The sequence below is a fragment of the Elephantulus edwardii genome, unplaced genomic scaffold, assembly GCF_000299155.1.
Source record: "Elephantulus edwardii isolate Elephantulus edwardi_28Jun2011 unplaced genomic scaffold, EleEdw1.0 scaffold00107, whole genome shotgun sequence".
NCBI classification, from domain to species: Eukaryota; Metazoa; Chordata; class Mammalia; order Macroscelidea; family Macroscelididae; genus Elephantulus; species Elephantulus edwardii.
In genome coordinates, this window is record NW_006399857.1 from 8,949,923 (window position 1) to 8,969,449 (window position 19,527).

General features: G+C 37.0%; 1 protein-coding gene across 1 annotated transcript in view; it reads left to right on the forward strand.

The window, feature by feature from the left end:
- The window catches only part of LOC102863523 (latrophilin-3-like), an 807,096-nt gene that overhangs the window by 590,717 nt on the left and 196,852 nt on the right, over positions 1-19,527 (forward strand). Inside the window, exons 12-13 of the mRNA XM_006891975.1 lie at positions 16,909-17,092; positions 19,208-19,330. Coding sequence (XP_006892037.1) covers positions 16,909-17,092; positions 19,208-19,330 — 307 coding nt within the window. The remainder of the gene's footprint in view (positions 1-16,908; positions 17,093-19,207; positions 19,331-19,527) is intronic.

The window sequence follows — 19,527 nt, forward strand, 5'->3', positions numbered from 1 at the left end:
GTGAGTGTTGATTGTAAATTCACGTCACATGAAATAATTGATAATGTCAGTCTATTATCTTTCTATTAAGATGTTGCCTGTTTACCCAGTGATGAGGATTTTTGTTTTCTTGTTGTGGAGACATTATCTACACTGAATGCTGTAGGGTTTTGATCTTCTGCAGCATTTCAAGCCCTTATCACTTCCAGTAAGTCAAGTCATGTAATTTGCATAATTCAGATTGTTTGTAAGTCTTCTTCTGATCCTATTGACATATTCTTCCTCATAAAGTTCAACTTCTCAATTGATTTACTCAGCATAGAGATTAGAACAGTTATGGAGAAAGGAGGTAGCCTTGCTGAATACCATTTTTTATTTTAAACCGTATAGTGTTCCCTTGCTCTATTTGGGCAACAGCTTATTGGTGTAGGTCTAGGTCTAGGTTTCTGTTGAGCACAATTAAGTTTCTGAGTTTCCCATTCTAATCAATGTTAGTCACAATTTGTTATGATCCATGCAGTCAAATAACTTTTCATAATCAAGAAACACATGTTGATATATTAGGGGTGCAGATTGAAGACTTGATTTTCAAGTGCTCTTATCAACTGCATTGAGTTTGGGAAGAAAATAGTAAGACAATCATTTACGATAATAAAACCATATATTATGGGGGGAAAGGTGAATGCTTATTTGTTTAGTTTATAAGAATCTGAGAAGCCCTTTCTAGGATTGTTTCAATGTTTCTAATCCTGACAGTATATCCCAGCTATGTAAATTTTCTCGGTGTGGTACTAATGCTTAAGCATCCATATTCTAGATGACAGTTTGGTGATTTGAACCACCAAGAGGATTCTTGGAGGAAAGCCTGGCAATCTACTTCTAAGAAATCGCAATCTTAAAAAAACCAAAAACCAAAACCTACTATGGATCAGCTCCACTCTGTACATATGGGTTCACTGTGTGTAGGAATCTATTCAGCTACAACAAACAATATGTGTCTTTATGAGCCATGATCATAAAGAACTTTGAACTGGGCCCCTTGAGTGTGCAGGTCCTGTAGGTCTTAATGTCAGTTGCCTAGCAAGCGTGTATTTACATGTCCTTTATAGCATCTCAGGTGAAGACAGTGAAGACTCAGTTGGGTGAGGGGTGTTCCTCAATGGATGAGTCACCAGGAGCAGTTATAGTTTAAGACCAAGTGCAGGGCCTGGACTTGACCATGAGCTTGGACGAAGCTCTACATTGTTGACTCTCATGGGGACAGGAAGGAGTAGGTTGACAGAACTGCCAGGAGTCAGGAGATGTTCAGGCAAAGGCCTGACGGGGTTGTCCAGTGGGCAGCATGAACTTCCTTATTAGTACTCACCTTTTTTGCCCACAAAGTCACCTACCATAGCAACCTGGCATGTTTAGGGTTAATTGTAGGAAGGAGCTAGGACTATGTACCCTAAAAGTACTATGAGTCTAGGAAAGCAAAGTGGCTAAGGGAATAAAGTTGGGGGTAGGTGATACTTGGGCCATGGACTCTTAAAGACAGACCAACTCTTCTCTGTGGGTTTGGGTGACATAGCCATCTTTCATTTTCTGTTTTTGTTTATTTTTTAATTTTTAAAAATTATGTATGTATGTATGTGTGTGTACTGTCAAATCAGATCTGACTGGTACTGGAGGAGAGAGATTACCCCTCCTTCTCCAGTAGAGCATCTGGTGGATTCGAACTATATACCTCTGGGATTGCAGTACAGCTTCTTGTCACTAGGCCACCAGAGCTCCCCTCATTTTCTGTTAATATCCATTTTCACATGACAAGCTTGTCTTTGGAACCTAATCATCTTGATACCTGAAGAGTAGATATAATGGATTTTGCCTTTTTGGTCATAGTACCTTCAGCTTAGATCATCCTTATTTTACTAGCTTTTCTCCTTACCCTATTCATCTCATTAACTTTGACATATCTCAGTTCACTTCATATGTCAACTTGTTAAAGGTAGAATTATTTGTCCCACTCATTGGACTGCTAAGAGGATGAACAGGTTCAACCTGGAGAGGGTTAAACCAGGTTGCTCCTTGGAGGCAGGGATTCTGAAGCTTCGTCTGACATACTTTGGACATATTGCAAGGAGGGACCAGTCCCTGGAGTGGGACATCATGCTTGGGAGGGTGGAGGGACAGTGCAGGAGAGAGGAAGACCCTTGATGAGATAGATTGATTCGGTTACTGGGGTAATGGGGGTAGGTGTGTCAGAGCCAATAAGATTGGCGCAGGATAGATCAGGGTTTAGGGCTGCTGTACTTAGAGTCACTATGAGTCTCACGTGACTCAACAACACATAACAACAACATTTTAAAAGAATACCATCTTAATTCCACATAGGACACTCTTAAGTACCAACCTACACCAATGTTGTTGCCATTAATTGCAAAATCAGTCCCCAGCTCATGCCAACTCCCATGCATAACAACTCCAAGCTCATAAACCTTAGGATTTTGGGGATCCCATTCAGAAATAAATTGTCAGGCCTTTCATTCTACTCCTAATCTTATAGTTCCAGTGACACAGTTTTAGTTTTATAGCAAACATAGCCTCTATTAACAGTTGAATAGTTGTTACACTTGAAACCCACTGGTCAAGAATTGAGCCTTGACTGAATATCTACATGACTGGATTTCCTTCCTCGAAGATGAGATTCTCTGCTGAGCGATCATTAGTCTTATATTACAGAATGGTCAAGTTATACAGATATACCTGGCTTTATTGCATTTCGCAGATAGTGAATTATTTTATGTATTGACGGTTTATCCCTTGAGCAAGTCTATTGGCATTATTTTTTCCGACAAACACTTCACTCCCTCATTCACATTTTGGTAATTTTCAGAATTTCAAACATTTTCATAGTGTTATCGCACTCTTAATAGACAGCTATATATAGTGTAAGCATAGTTTTTATATGCACTGGGAAAACGGAAAATTGTCCTGATTCACTTTACAGTGATAAGAAGCTAGTGGGCTGGAATTGAACCCACGCATCTGCAAGATATGCTATAGTCTATGCATTGGCCTGCTAACTTCAAGATGGTCTGTTGCATCTACCAGCTGGGAAGATGATGGACAATAGACTCCCATGTGATTTACATCCTCCAGAAACATCTTGCTGGGTTTGCTTGGAAGGAGCAAGTGTGATATGGGGGAAGCCATGTCTGAACTTTACGAACTCCACAGTGGGGAACTGCCCCACTGACATCTACAACACACAATGTATTGTCATGCAATCAGATACATCCCTCCTGCTCCCATATCCCTTTCTACTCATTCCAACATGAATCATACTGCTCTGTCGTTGTTTTTGTTGCAACCCTATGAACAATAGCTCTGAGTTCTCTACTATCTTGTGCCAATCTCACTGTCCCTGACACACTTGCCTATGTTGCTACAGTGACTGGATCAGTCTAACTCATCCAGGGTCTTCCTTTCCTATGCCAGCCCTCCATCCTTTTAAGCATGATGTCCTTCTCCAAAGACAGTCCCTTACAGACCACATAGAATGATATTAGAAGAATCAAAATTCATGTTACTAGCAGGTACAGTTAGTCAGGACAGCTTTTGAAATGTGCTCACAGGCACCACAGGCTTGAGCCTTTCGACTTTAGTACATGTTATAAAGCGATTAGTCCTGCCACTTACGGCTCTGACCCACTCAGTCTTCCAGTAAACTTGGACAAAGGTTCTTAGCTTTGATACCTTCATTAGGTAGCCATCCCAAGGTCACTTCTGTCTCATGTTGGGTCTCTTATTCTCTGCTATGGCCACTGCTGCCCTCCTGTAGGTCGGGCTGCCACAAGAATCTCTGGCCCTGAAGAGTACACTGATTTTTCTGCTTCTTCTTTGCTGGTGGTGAGATTCTCAAAATCTCCTGCTGAAACAGCTAAATTTAGTGGCAAGACTAGCCAGTTTCCTTATGCATAGACTAATATATACCCCCTTCACATATCCCCACCCATCTACATGGCAAAGACGAAGCCAATGGCTAGGAAAGACATTTGTGAGCTGGTTCCCATTCAATGACAATGAGTATCTAGCTCCTCAAGATGGACCTTTGACCCTTTTATTTTGGTATCCTCAGCATCTTTTATATAAAAACTAAATTCTCATTGCTGTTGAGAACACTCTCATGGCTGGGTGCCAGCAGATTTCTGAGACTGTAAATAAAGTTCTAGATTGTCCATCTTTCTCTCATAGAACTGTTGGTGGATTCACATTGCTAAAGAAGTGCAGCCTTTGAGTTAATGGCGCAACTTGCTGTGCACTGTTCCATCCTAACTCCCATTTATGTGCAAGGCGTTCTCTCTAAATAACTGTCCTTTAATAAGGCCTGTAGTTTCAGTCACTTACTAGTGTGTGCACGGTACTGAAATTCTATGAATAGCTCTCTGTATTTATTAAATCCAGTATATATTGTATTCCATTCTTTCTTAAATTCACACTATCAAGATTTTGTCCCCACTAGTTAAATAGAACTGTGCTTATTGAGGTAATTAATGACTTCATGCCACTAAACTTAGTGGTCAGTTTTCAGTCCATATCTTACTTGACAGGTCAAAGCCCCCTGACACAATTAATCACTTCCTGTTCTTTGAGAGGAGGAGCTCTGGTGGCATTTTCCTGCTAATCAAAAGCCAAGGTTCAAATACACCAATTACTCTTCAGGAACAACCTTGGAAACCTGATGGATGGTTACAGAGGAATCCGAAATAACACGACAGCAGGGATTCCTTGATATGGGTTCTGAAGGCCTCAAATGGTTTTGCTTGCCTAAAACCTAAAGATTGATATTTCAAAATCATCCAATGGCTTCACCCACCCGTGCTTCTATGAAGATTACAGTCACAGAAGCACTCTGGAGCAGTGCTTGGTAACTGATACATCACTTCACAACTCATAAATGTCATCTCCAGCTACTCCTGAACTCCAGAACTCCAGAGTATATGGTCTATTAAAAGTCTCAACGTCTCTGCTTTGTTTAAAGATACCACAAAGCTAAAGGGTCCGCAAATTAATTCTTCATCTTCATCCCCAAACCAATTTTACTTGTATCATTTATTGTCTTAGTAAATGTGGCTCAGTCATAGTGCTATCATTTGTAATATCATTATTTTATGCCAACCTAGCAACCTCCTTGAGGTTTTTGGGACATACTAACATGTTTCCACTTGACGATTTTTATTCTGGTGAAAAACCTTAAAAGGAATGTTCTTTGGATAAATGTAAGACTCTTTTTCTCTTAATCTTCCTTTTTTTTTTTTTGGTAAATCATCATGTCTTCAGTAAGGTCCATCCTGATGATCCTATTTAAAATCACAGTGTACCATTCTTACCTTCAACTCTATCTCAACTCTATATTTACTTACCTTTTCATATTTTCTTTTCTTCATGGCACATAAGCCTAACATACTATCTATACCATATTTTGATTATGATTATGGTTTGTTATTTGCCTTCGTTGCTAGATCACTTATTAAGTAGATTTTTTTGTTTTTTTTTAATTTATGATGTGTGAAAGAGTGTCAGCTCACATTAAACACTCAATAAGTATTTGAGCCAGTAAAATTTCTATTTCAAAGATAATAAAAATTGAGCTAATTCTTCATTCAAAATAATGTCTTTGTGATTTTTCTGTTTATTTGAAAACCACTGGACCTAAAGTTCTCTCGTGGTATAGTATGCAGCATGTTGTGTTGTAAACCAAAAGACTGATGGCTCAAATTTTTATGTGAAAAAGATAAGTGCTTCTTCTTCCAGTTAAGATCTATAGCTTTAGAAAGATGATGGAGGGTCACTATGAGTCAGAATAAACTAAGTGGAAGTAGTTTTGGTTTTCTTTGTTTGGACCAGCTACAAAGTAAAAAAAAATCTGGGACTTATTAATTGTGCAAGAAGCAAAATTTTGAAATACTTCAATAATTAACTTTTAAACTGCTACAAACCTTCTTCCCTTTATGAATCTGATACCATCCCTTTGTGGTACTTTTTCTCATTTGTGAACTATATTTCATTATATTCTTCTTGTTATTGTTTTGGGTCATCAATTATTTTCCTGAAACTCAGTGTATCTGGGTGATTTTTAAGTATTCCAATGACTTTATTTAGCCCATCTATATTCCTGACTCCTAAACTTGCAAATGAACACCATGTATCTTTTTAAAACTTAAACCTATCTGGACTTTTCCAGAGGAGCACTGATGGTGCAGTCGATTAAATAGATTGACCTTTCAGTAACTGAAAGGTTATTTGTTGCTCCTCAAAAGTAGCATGAAGTTGTCTGCTTCTGTTAAGTTTTACGGCCTTGGAAACTTTAAAGGGTGTTTTTACTTAGGCCTCTAGATAATTACGAGTTGGAATTCATTTGACAGCAGGGGATCATTTGGGGACTTTTAAAATGAATCTCGTTCAGCTACCACACACGCAAAATAAAGAAACATAAATATATCATGTTCAACACACTCTTTATCCCTATACTACCCCGTCCCATGCATCACCAAACCAAAGGCCAAACTGCTCATGGAATAAATTCCATCATGGCAACCCCAAGTATCAGAGCAGAGCCTTATTTCACAGGTCTGTAGTGTTTCTGGGTATATATGAACCATTTAACTTTCAGTTAGCAATAGAGTGCACTAATAATTTGTATAATCAAGAACTCTCCACATACTCACTATTTTGAAAGAACTGAAAACATGTCTCGTTTTTCTTTATTGCCATTTTAAATGAATGCCATTCTCTTTCACTTCTTTGCCTTGACATAATTCAATACATTACACTTTATTTCTCTTACAGGCTAACTTCAATAAATCAATATAGTCTTTAAATTTCTCTGAGATCTTAGAATATTTTGTCTCTAGAGCCAGACTGTATGAATTGAAATCTTAGTTCTCTCCATGTTGATAAATTAAACTTTAGCAAGTTATTTAACTTCTTTGACTCTCAATTTTCTCTTCTGTAAGATGAGGATAATAATTATTTCTAACTCATTGGGTTATTGTGAAAATCAGATGAGTTAATGCATGTAAAGTACTCAGATTAGTGTCTGTTTCCAATTATATATATCATTCCCCTATTTTAAAGTTTTAATGGCTTCACAGTGCCTTTCTAATCCATTGCCTCTATGAAGACTTGATAATATCTTTCATGCAGTTTAAAAACATTTTTTTAACTCTAGCCATCACTTACCAATCTGCCATGGAATCTCTTGCATTCTTTGATCCATATAAGGTTTTTTTAAAGTGTCTTGTTCCTTTTAACCTGTAAGTATCTAACAAAGATGGTAAGGACAGGTCATAAGTATAACATGAATTGAAAAAAAAATCTGCCATGAAAAGAGTGCAGCCAAAATGCTTTTTTAGAGACAGGAGTGGTGAGAGTCTGTTTAGCGTACTTAAAGCATGTTTTTGGGAAACAGCAGTGCCTAGAGAAGGACATCATGCTTGGAAAAGTGAAGGGGCAGTGAATAGAAAGATGACTATTATTGAAATAGACTGACAAAGTGTTTGTAAAATGGAGTTATGAAAAAAAAATAAATTAAAAATTGGTTTATACATAGCAAAAATCATGTGGATTGTGCAGGATTGGACAGGGTTTTGTTCTGTTCTATATAACACCACTACACAAAGCCAACTCCATTATTCGATGTTAATCGCGTTGTATTTTAATTACTTGTTTATTTTTTTTTAGCACCACTATATTGTTACTACCATAATGGAAGAAAGAACATTTTTCTTTCTTGTTACATCCCAATCGAGTGCCATTGTGAAGGTGTACAATTATTATATGTTGACTGAATAATGAATTAGGCAAAAGGTTGAGTCAAGTTTAACAGCTCTCATTACTTTTTATAATATAATACAGATTTATTCAAAGGCATCCAATCATTTGTTCTCAAATTGGAGTTAAGCAGTGAGACAGTTAATTGTAGTTGGCTAAAAAAAAACCCTCTTTTTTGGTAGCACAACAAGGGTTTTATTAAAGATGGAGAGTCTTTTCTAGAAAATTTTTAGTTTCATTTTGTCCTACTGTTAAAGTTTCTTATTACAATATTAAGGTCAGTTCTCTTACACAATCTAATTTTAATGAAGACTTGAAAATGCCAACACTTCACTGTAATATAAAAGGGAGTTTAGAGATTAGTAGCTTTTATATGCTTGATAATATTAAATGACAATAGCTATAAAAAGAACCTTAGGTTTATTGATCAGATGTGTAAATATCAGTCATGCAACTTGACTTCTAATAAAATGCCTGCAATTTCTAAACTATTTTGAAGACTTTTATAACATTTGACCTTCAAACTTTTTATTTAAATCAATATCTAAATGCATATTGGAGTAAAATGTGCCCTATTCAGTAGTGGCTTTAAACTTTCACTCTGCTTTATTTTATTCTTGGCAAATAAACTTTCTACCAAGAGAGAGTAAAACAAAGTATAATTAAAGAAAATATGCTTTCAAGGAAGTCATAAATCAATGTAAAGCAAATATTATATATTTAAATCTAATGAAGTTGTAGAGAACAGGAGGAGAGGGAAAGAGAGGAGTACTGGAAAATTGGGTTTTTTCCTCAACATTTCCTGAGATTTTGATATTAGAAAAATTATAACTATAAATATTTATTACAACAAGAGTAAGAGCAGTTTTACATTTAGAGGAACACATGAAAACACAAACATATGGTACTAGAGAGTTCAAAGAATTAATATTGCCAGATACTTGTTTAAAAATATTTCTGTACAGGAGCTCTGGTGGCCTGCTGGTAAGAAGCAGTGCCGCAAATCTCAACAGCATAAAGTTGGAATCCACCAGCTGTTCTGCACAAGAATGATGGGCAGACTCCTCTCCTGAGATTAACTGTCTCTGAAAACTCATCGGCGGGTCAGCTATAAATCAGTTTTAAGTCAACAACAAAAAGCAATGTAAACTTGTCTTCTAGCTCTTAGGGAGCTCTAGTGGCTGAATGGTAAGAAGCTGCACTGAAACCCTGAGGGCATGCAGTTCAAATCCAACCTGCTCTGAGGAAGAAGAGTGGTTGATCTCCCATGGTATTAACTGTGTGGGTTCTAACTCAATGGTACACAACAACAACAGCTCTTCTTTTAAAAAGCTCTGGTGGCATAACACGTAGAATTGCTGATGTTCTAATGGCAAAAGTTGCAGTGCCAATCCGAAGTTTAAATCTACCAGTCGCTCCAAGGGAAAAAAAGATGATAAATCTTCTCCTGTACAGTTTATAACCTTTGAAAGCCCTGAGGGTTAGCTGAGAGTTGGTTCTGACTCAACAACTCATGAAAGCAACAGCCACCATAAGCTCCAATGTTATGTTGGAATATATTAGTGGGAGAAAGATAGGCAGCCTTCTTCCATTATGATTTATAGCCAGAAGAAACCCAGTGAAGGGTTGCTATGAGTCATAATCCAGTCATAATTTACTAGATAGCTATGAGTTCATTTGTTTTTTTTTAAATTTTCTGATAATTTACATACTCATATATTGTTTTTTTGTAACTGAAAGGAACTGTTAAAAATAATGAAGGAATATAACATAAAGTTTATTTCTGTCTGTTCTTTTTCTTGGTTTCATACACCTACTCATTATTATCCATATTTTTTCCTGAGAAAACTTTTTTTAAAAATAGAAAAAATGAGAATAATGCCAGTTACCTCTAAATCAACTCCAACTCTGATTCATGGCAACTTACATGTATTGGAACAGAACTTTTTCTCTAGGATTATCAAAGGCTTGTTTTATTTTTTTAGAAGACTATCATCAGGCCTACTTTTAGAGGCACTCTAGGTGAATGTAATCACCCGACCTTTGACTACCAATCAAATATGTTGGGTGTACCACTCAAGAACTTTGAAGAAAACATAGCTCTTAAACAAAGAACTTCTTTGCATAAAAGCTTGCCTGGCTATTCATTTTCTATATCCTGCTTCCCATGTATAATATTGAAAACTTTCAAAGCTCTGACTTCTCCCTAGCTTTTCTACCACCACTGTCTAACTTTGCACCCTCTTGCCATGTTTTTTGCATAATTACCTTTTTTTTTTTTTGGTCATCATTATGAACTGTCGGAGATGATGAGATTGGGGTAGGGTTCAAAGCTACTGTATAGTCTCTCTGAGTTGTAGGTGCCTTGATGACACATAACAACAACACTAACAACATGAACTTTTTTATTAAGCCCTTCAGCCTCAATGTTCTCATCATAGTTTTTGGAAGTGTAATCATCTTTACGTGCCTAATTAAAAATTTAACAGCTTCTACAATTTACTTGGATCTTGTCTAGAATGAATTTATTGCCACTTCTTATGTTTTATGGTACTGTGGACATTCCCTTTATTGTGCTCATTTTCAGCCTTGGAATGTTGGATAATTTTGGGTAGACTTCATGTTTTCCTTCTCTATTCCACTTTCATCTCAAGAATTTCAGTTATGTCTCCCCTAACTGCCTAAGTTTCATACATAGTTAATGAAAACTCATTGATGTACATTAAGAAAATGCACATTTAAAATGTAGACAGACTGTACACTTTATACACGTAAAAAAAGCATATTTCAGTATTTTTATAACAAAAAATTCTGTTTGCTTATGTTTGGTACGTTTGCTACATTGAGAAGAATGGGAATCTCAGAACGTTTGCTTGTGCTCCTGTGAAACCTATACCTAGACCAAGAAACTGTTATCCAGACAGGGCAAGAAAACAGTGCATGATTCAAATTTAAGAAAGAAGTGTATATCTTTCTCCATATCTTTTCAGCCTGTGTGCTGAACAGATCATTCAAGAGGTTGGACTTCATGATGAAAAATGTTACACCAGGACTGGAGGAAGATTTATCATCAACCTGCATTACACAAGTGGCATAATTTTCCTCATGGAATCTGAGTAGGTCTTGATGCATATACTGCTAAGATCAAGGAGTGCAGCCTTCAATATGGATTGGATTTCATCATCAAGAAAATGAAGATCCTTAACACTGGGTCAAAAGGCAACATCATGACAGATGAAGACATGATTGAGGTTGTTAAACAATTTCATCTTTCTTGAATTCACAATCAACACCCTCATAACTGACAGTCAGGAAATCAAAAGACAAGTTGAATTGTGAAAGCTTGCTGTTAAGACATCTCTAGAGTGCTAAAGTACAATGATGTCCATCTAGAGACTAAGGTGTGCCTGTCAAGCACTTCTCAATTACTTGTTCTGCCTCTGTGAGCTTGACAGTGACCAAGGATGACAGAAGAAGAATCAGTGCCTTTTAGTTGTGGTTTTTGGTGAAGAGTTCTTAACATGCCATGCACTTCTAAGAGAAGAACCAGTCTGTTCTAGAGATGGTGAAACCAGATTTCTTCTTGGAGGCAAGGATTTTGAAACTCCGTCTCACATACTGTGATCATGTTGCCAGGAGGGAGTAGTCCTTAGAGAAGGACATCATGATTGGAAGGGTAAAAGATCAGTGCGGGTGTGGGCTAGATGAGATGGATTGACATAGTGACTGTGGCAATGCAATCAAGAGTGTCAGAGACAGTCAGGTTGGCCTAAGATAGGGCACATTTCAGAGCTGTTGTTCATAGGATCATGATGAGTTTAGTTGACTCAATGGGACATAACAACAACAAACTTTTTGGTCATGTCTTCTAATTTTACTTGCCTTACTTCATGCTAAAGATATCTAGTGGTGAACTGGAATTGGTAAATGAAATGTCAGACATTCAAACATACCAGATGCTCTGTAAGAGAAATATGAATCAGTCTGCTTTCCTGAAAGATTTATAGCCTTGAAAATACTGTGGGGCTGTTCCTCTCTGTCCTGTTAGATTCATTATGAGTTGGAATAAATCTAAAGTCAGTGGGTTTACTTTCATTCAGTTCCTTGCAAGCCATGCTTATATCAGAGCAATTTATCATACCAGAAGACTTTCTTTGTGGTGGAGGAAATACGGTAAGAAATATTAAAAATGAAAGAGTAGAGGCCCAATTTTCCGATTGTATTGCATGTTATTGATGATTTAATAATATGATAGATTTTCTTTTGTAATTAGTGTTTATTGGGTAAGCAGAATATCTCAAGACATTAAAATTTGCCTTGGGAAAATTAAAAAAAAAATGAACCTCATTTCTTTCTTGAGTACTCCATAGTGAGAAAGCCAAGCAAAAATACAGTTATGTCAGCAAAATGTGACTAGGTATTAAAGCAGTAGGAACTGAATGTGGCATTTAAGTTCCAAAAATGAGGATGATTTGAGAAATGCTAGCTAGGACAATGGTGAATAAATTTCCTTATAAATTTTGCATTATTTTAGTCTATACATGTGATTTTTCTCTTTCCATTGTAATTCACACATTGTGAAGAGAATAAAAAAGTTCTGTAATAGGAGTGCAAGATCAGCCTTATTTTCTTCCAATCTTATGTATAAAGATCAGGTCAGAAAATAATTCATAGCAGAAAGATTTATTAGGGTGAGTCATTGAACTTTAAATTGATATCCATTACCTTTTCTAAGTGGAGTTAAATTCACTTTACATTTCCAGTTGAACCTGTGTTCTAAGCATAGTTAAGCTCATTTCTTTCTACCCAAATGAACATGAAAATCATCCTGTTTTTAAAAAGAAGTTTATGTGGAAATGTAAGCAATGCAAATACCTACTTTGAGAAAAAAAATGGACCAGATGTCATCTTGTATAGGTCAGTCATGCAGATGTATAAAGAAAGCCCAATATAAATGTCCTTTTATCACTGAGCAGTTTTGACTTTTTAATTGGCTTTCATTAAACTGGCAGCAGAGCCATGTCAGTAACCTTTGGAAAGCTTAAATAATTTCTGTTAATTATAAAGCTACTGAGACTGGCTTAATTGTGTTCTCACTAGCACAAAATGGATCCATTTAAGTAAGAAACTTATCATCATGCTTCCTCTTTCTCATATTCCTCAAACTCCAGGAAGCATAGTCATTAGTAATTAACTTGTACGATATGTTTAATGATAAAGTATGAATGGCAGAAGAGTTGTTACTTCTATATTTCCTTTCAATTTGAACATCCTTATCAGATATTATTTACACTGCATTCATTGAAGACCTCTTTTCTTCTCACACTGGGATTTTTTAAAAAAATAAAGACCTTACTATGCACCAGGTAATGTTATGATATGGTTATATTATCACATCCAGTTTACACATGAGCTACATGCAGAAAGATTAATTCTGGTCATGATGTCAGTTTGAGGACTAAGGTGCATCTGATTCACGCCATAGTCTTTCTGATCACTTGCTTTGCATTTGAGAATTTGGGTAAGGATGACAGAAGAACTGATGCCTTTGATGTGTTGGAGAAGAGCACTGAACATCCCATAGACGGCCAAGAGAACAAACAGATATGTGCTGGAGAGGATGCTGTCAGAGTGCTCTTTTGGAAGCAAGAATGATGAAGCTTCATTTCACATACTTTAGGCATGTTGCTAGAAGGGGCTATTCCTTGGAGAAGGACATGATTCTGGTAGGATGGAGAGTCAGCAAAGGAGAAGTCCCTCAGCCAGGAGGATTGATACAGTGACATCTGCAATAGGCTCTTGTGTGTTAGGAAGTGTGAGGATGGATTAAGATAGAACAGAGTTCAGATCTCTTGTACATAAGATTGCTATGAATAGTACTTGACTCCACAGCACCTAACAACAACAACAACAGTGAGTAAGGAGTTGTGTTGTCAACTCAAAGCAGTAGTCTCAACTCTATCTGCTGCTGTTTGGGAGAAAGATGGGAGAATCTTCTCCTGTGGCGCTCTGAAAACCCACTGCACTGTTAGCCATGAGCCAGTTCTGACTTGATGGCACATAACAGCACTCAAGTCACATAGAGAAGAAGACAATTTAGGTACAAATTAGCCTGAGTAATTCTAAAGACTGTGATTTTAGCCCTCTAAAACACTCTCCTTAAATCCTTATGTTAATTACTTATGACCAATTATACTCCAAAAATAATGAAATAGTATTTTTAAGCTGAATAAATAAATCTGGGAGCTGTAGTTTAAGTCTATTTTAAATTTAATAATTTTGGAATTTATTTGTGTTTTCTTAAAGGCTTATTTTTATTTGGAATTATGTAATTGTTAAAATAAATTTACATTTTATAATTATGGGGAAATTTTTGAATGGAAAAACTAGATAAATCAATAAAATATTTTTTTTATCTATTCATTATCAGTCAGAAGGCACAAAATTTTGCTAGGGTATTCTCTGGTCACCTAGTGGTTTAAGAAGCAGAGGTGCAATCTCATAGGCATGTGGTTCGAATCCATTAGCTGTTTAGCAGGAGAATGATGGGTAATCTCCTCCTGTGCAATTTTTGATGTTGCTGTGTACCATCAAGTTAGAATCGACCTATACCAACCCTGTGGAGGGTTTTCAGAGGCAGTTAATCACATGGGAAGAGAATGCCCATTCTTCTGCGGAACAGCTGGTGGATTTGAACTCTGTGACTGCAGGATTGCAGACAGCTTCTTGCCAGTAGGCCGCTAGAGCTCCATCTTGTGCAATTTACTGACTCTGAAAATCCACTGGATGATCATCTATGAGTTGTTTCCGACTGGATGGCACACAACAACACAGAACTCGAAAACAGATTCTATTTTTTTCTCTCCAGTAGTGCGTAAATTCATCAGTGTAGAATTAACAAGGAGGGAGCTCAGATGATACAGTTCATAGAATTGTGCAGCCAACTCAAAGGCCCTGACTCTCCGTCAGTCTGAATCTACCATTCCAGGAGACAGATGTACACTCTCCTCTCATTCCAGGCCTTGGAATGAGGAATGAGGAAATCAAGGAGGAGAGTCAGCTATGGGTACGCACTGACCTAATAGCAGTGAATTTTGAGTTCTTTGTTTTTGATTCTCTAATGCTGAAGTCAGATTTGTTGACACTCAGTGTCTAAACTCTGTTCTTAACCGTGTGACATTGAGTCAGGTAGAGGAAGATGGAAAGAAAATATCAATGCCGCTTAAGGACAGGCACCCTTTAAATTTAAAACTAAATTTAAATTTTTTGAAGAGCCAATGAATCCAAAAGGTTTTCTAGTTTTAGAAAGCATCTTTCTGTGCACTCAAGAGGTTGTGTTCTTCATTTGGCTTTAGAAAATATATAAACCTTTTTTTAAAAAAAATTCCTTCCCCCTTCCCCGCTCGTTGGCACTTTTTTCTGGCATATCCTGTTGGCATTTTCTCTTTGGAGGACTTCCTGGAAAGCAGATCATTTCATTGTGATCCAGAGATGTTTTTGTCTGGCAACGAGGGCATGCTTTAAACCAACAACAAATGGCAAAGCTGAGCACACAGTGTGAAAACATCCAGGCATTAGACCCATCAAGGATTTTTGGTTAATTTTGTAGTTCTTTACATGCTGCAAACTAGCTCAGTCGTCAGTAGGATTATAATACCTAAAAGTTCAGTAGTTAGTTTTTGGCCAGAAGTTGGGAGATCTTGGGAAATAACAAGAAAAAATAACTCTTATCAAAAGGCAAATTAGTTTTTGAAGCTGGTGTTAATTGGATGCCAAGGTGTTTCATTATGAAGCTTAATTTTTTACAGTTGTTACTTGGTTACTATGAAAACACAAATCAGGAGAAAACTCCAATGTAGTCAGATACTGCTCCCAACTCCTAATCCCTCTGCTTTTAAAACACTTGTGGGCTGGTGGCATGCTGCTGGCATCCTGGAGGTGCTCTGGTGGCGTGCCAGTGGCTTAGTGGTCTAGAATTGTGCTGCCAACGCAGAGGCTCACGGTTCAAATCCCATCAGTTGCTCTGCAGGAGAAGGATGGACAGTCTTCTCCCATGCTATTTACTGCCTCTGAAAACCACCGGAGGGTCAGCTATGGGTCAGTTCTGACTCCATGGCATACAATAAAAAAAACATGTACTGCCTAGAAATGGTGTCTTGGCTGCCTATTTATTCATCTTTATTTCTGGATTAGATGCTTATTTCCTGATCAATGCATTCAAGGACAATCACTTTCAAACTGTAGGTGTTATATTTTTCTCATTTTCAAATCTCTCTGTGTGTATGAAAACTTACGACCTTATTGAGAGAACAGCTCTTTGTAACCTAGAGCATAAAGCAAACCACAGGAAATATATAAATTGAACTACAGAGATGATTCTGTTGCACGAAGCATTAAGAGATGTGGTCCTTCATCTCTATGTGTAACTGTACCTACTGCTGATAGTTTGAAGAAAAAAACACCTGTGGGTCGTAGGGAGCCAAGTCCACTGGTTTATTTCCCTTCCAATAATAAACAGCATGAAGAAACCTCCTCTCAATACATAACATATCCAAACTCGTGGGAGTGTGAATGCTTTGATAGAGCTTCCATTCAGATATTTTACTAACTGGCAAAAAAGAAATTTGTTTGCTTTAGTAAGTCCCCACCATCCAACAACACATTTTTATATTATCCTGTCTATCATCATCCTAAATCTTGTGCTCAGCATCCATTTTTATGATAATGTGGAGAAAGATATTTTTTACAAAGTTAGATCGGTGATGTGGTAAAAGTGTTAATTTAAATTACTTACCAGCAATTCCTCAACAAACTAATTACGTGCTCAGAGTCTTCATTGAAGCCTGTGCTATTGAGTCACAAAAACAAGTATGACTGTATTTATTGTCCTTCAAAACAAAACAGGTTTTTCTTTTGCCTTGCACAGTCTCAGCTAGGGTTTTACCAGACAAAATAATGAATGCTTCTGCTGCAGCATGTCACAGGGGAGGCTGGGACAATACTGAACTCATGCTCACTGCTGATCCTTGCTTGCTGGGCAGCATGTACACATGGATTTCTGACAGCTATGTGGATTCACTAGAGACCTCTGTCATTCTGTTCATCCTTTCATAGGCAATGGTCGAGACAGTTAACAACCTCCTCCAGCCACAAGCTTTGAATGCATGGAGAGACCTGACGACAAGTGATCAGCTGCGTGCAGCCACCATGTTGCTGGACACCGTGGAGGAAAGTGCTTTTGTGCTGGCTGATAACCTTTTGAAGACAGACATTGTCAGGGAGAACACGGACAATATCCGTAAGTGCTCCTCATGATGCAAACGTCTAGGCTCCCTCATACAGCCAAAAAGGAAAAAGAAAAATATAACAATGATACCCCAGATACAATTAGAGGTTCTTTATTTCAGTGGTGATGAATTATTTTTTGTATAATTAGGCAGACATCACTCGCTATTGGTTCAAAAGAGTTTTCATACTTATGTCTATTATCCTCTTTAGGACATTACAGTATTTACACTATTAACCTGAGATCACTTAGAATGAGGTTCTGTTTTGTTGGTTGTTGTTTTGTTTTGGTTTGGTTTTTTTCATATTTGTTATTGGTCACTTGTTAGTTTTTTAAAATGTTTATGCATGCATGTATGGATGTATATTTCACTAATTAAAATTCTTCCTCCTAATGCAAAGCTTAAGGAGCTTACATGGTAATGAATATTACTGGGCTTTTAACCAAGAAGCTGGCACTTCTAATCTGCCAGTTGCTCCAGCAGAGGAAGATGAGTTGTCTCCTTTTGCTCTGTTAGCTAGAAGTTGGCTTTTTAAGCAATTACCGTAGCCACCTGGGGTCTCTAGATACTTTAACTACGGATACATGCTCTTGCGAATCATCAGCAGCTGTAGGACTAGGATAAGAAAAAGTGCTTTCCACCCTGGTGAGAGCAAGATCCTGGTGGTCAGACCCTGGTGATGATGGTGGAGAGACTGTGGCATTGCTATGGAGAAACTGACAAGCTGTAACCAGAAGAGCCCTGAGATAAAGCCACAGTTAAAGATTTTGCTATTCTTGCCAGATGATTGAAGGATAAGCTGACTTGTAATTGCTCAGAAGCAAACCTTGCTGGATAAATGAGGAAACCAGCAGCTTCTTGAATTTGTGTTGCTGAACTGAAATCAGGACTTTAACTTATTAAGAAATTGTGTTTTGCTGTTAATCTGGCTTGGGAATGCTATACTAAACCTGGACTTGCATTGTGAGATATTCTTTGCATTTCTCCCTCCCCAAAATATTTCCCTAATAAATTTCATTTTTGGTATCACAACGGTAAGTAGTGTCTGTGAGTCAGCAAAGCATACTGAACCAGTGATTGGTGAAAGTATGTGCAAAAGCATGGAGGATGACGTGACTGACCAAGTAGCTGTCCTTTTTTGCTGCTAGGATATTGGTGGGAACATTTCCCCTTTGTGAAGTGGGCAGAAGTCAGACTCCACCATTCCCACGTTGTATCTGCTCTTTCACACCTCTCATAGAAAATATAGCCTAGAAACTCAGTGGAGTGTACCTAAAAGTCAGAATCAACTAGACAGCAATTAGTTCTGAGTTTTATAATGCAAAATCTCTGTCTAATTTCAGGTAAAATAAGAGTGCCTTAAGTAAAGGTGCTAAAACTATTTCTGTTTCTTACGCCATTTGGCTCGTAAAGAATATAGATCTATTTTTATTGCATGTAGGGATGTAGCTGGTGATTTTATCTCAGAAGATTTGATAAAGCTGTTTTGCACTTACCAAATTAAAAGATAGGTCAATATTAATATAATAATGTAATGCTTCATGATAAAATAGATTTTTTACTTAATTTGTAAAAGAGATAATATTTAGGAAATCTACTTTAAACAAACAATAAAGTATAATGATTTTGGCTTAAATTTTATGCTTTTATTATTGTTATATTTATATTTTCATATTACTTTTGTTATTCTTCTGTGCCATGAAGTCAGTTTTTACTGATAACCGCCATAGATGACAGAGGAGAACTACCATCCTAAGTTTTTCTAGGTTGTAAATATTTAGGGAAGCAGATTGCTGGATCTTCTGCAGAGCTGAAAATGACTTCTCACCTTTTGATTAGCAGCCAAATGCGTAATTAGCCATTGCAATCCCTGGACATTAATACCTTTAATAATAACTTAATAACTTTAATAATAATTTAATAACTTTATATTATTTAACAATTTTATTCCCTTACTTTGTTAAAAATATTAAAATATTTATTGCTTTAAAAAGGAGACTGAAATCCTACAAAGCATGGTTAATAGGACATTAATTTGCATGTTTTAATGTCAGAAATAATTCAGCTACTCAAGGAATTATTATGGTTTTGGCATGTTTCTTAATGGCCATCTCTTCTTTTAACAGAATTGGAAGTTGCAAGGCTGAGCACAGAAGGAAACCTAGAAGACCTAAAATTTCCAGAAAACACAGTCCATGGAAGCACTATCCAACTTTCTGCAAATACTTTAAAACAAAATGGTCGCAATGGTAGGTTAGAGTTCACTTTAAAAAAAAAAAAAAGAAACATACTGTTTCTTTTCCATCAACCTTAGACTGAAGACACAATTTTAGACTAGTCTTTGGTTGTTCTAACCCATTCAGTGCGCTGAGCAGTAGGGTCTAGAGTACAATCTTCAGCTGCAGGCTGAGTGCTTTAGCCTTCAGTAGCAAACTGGGGAATAGGC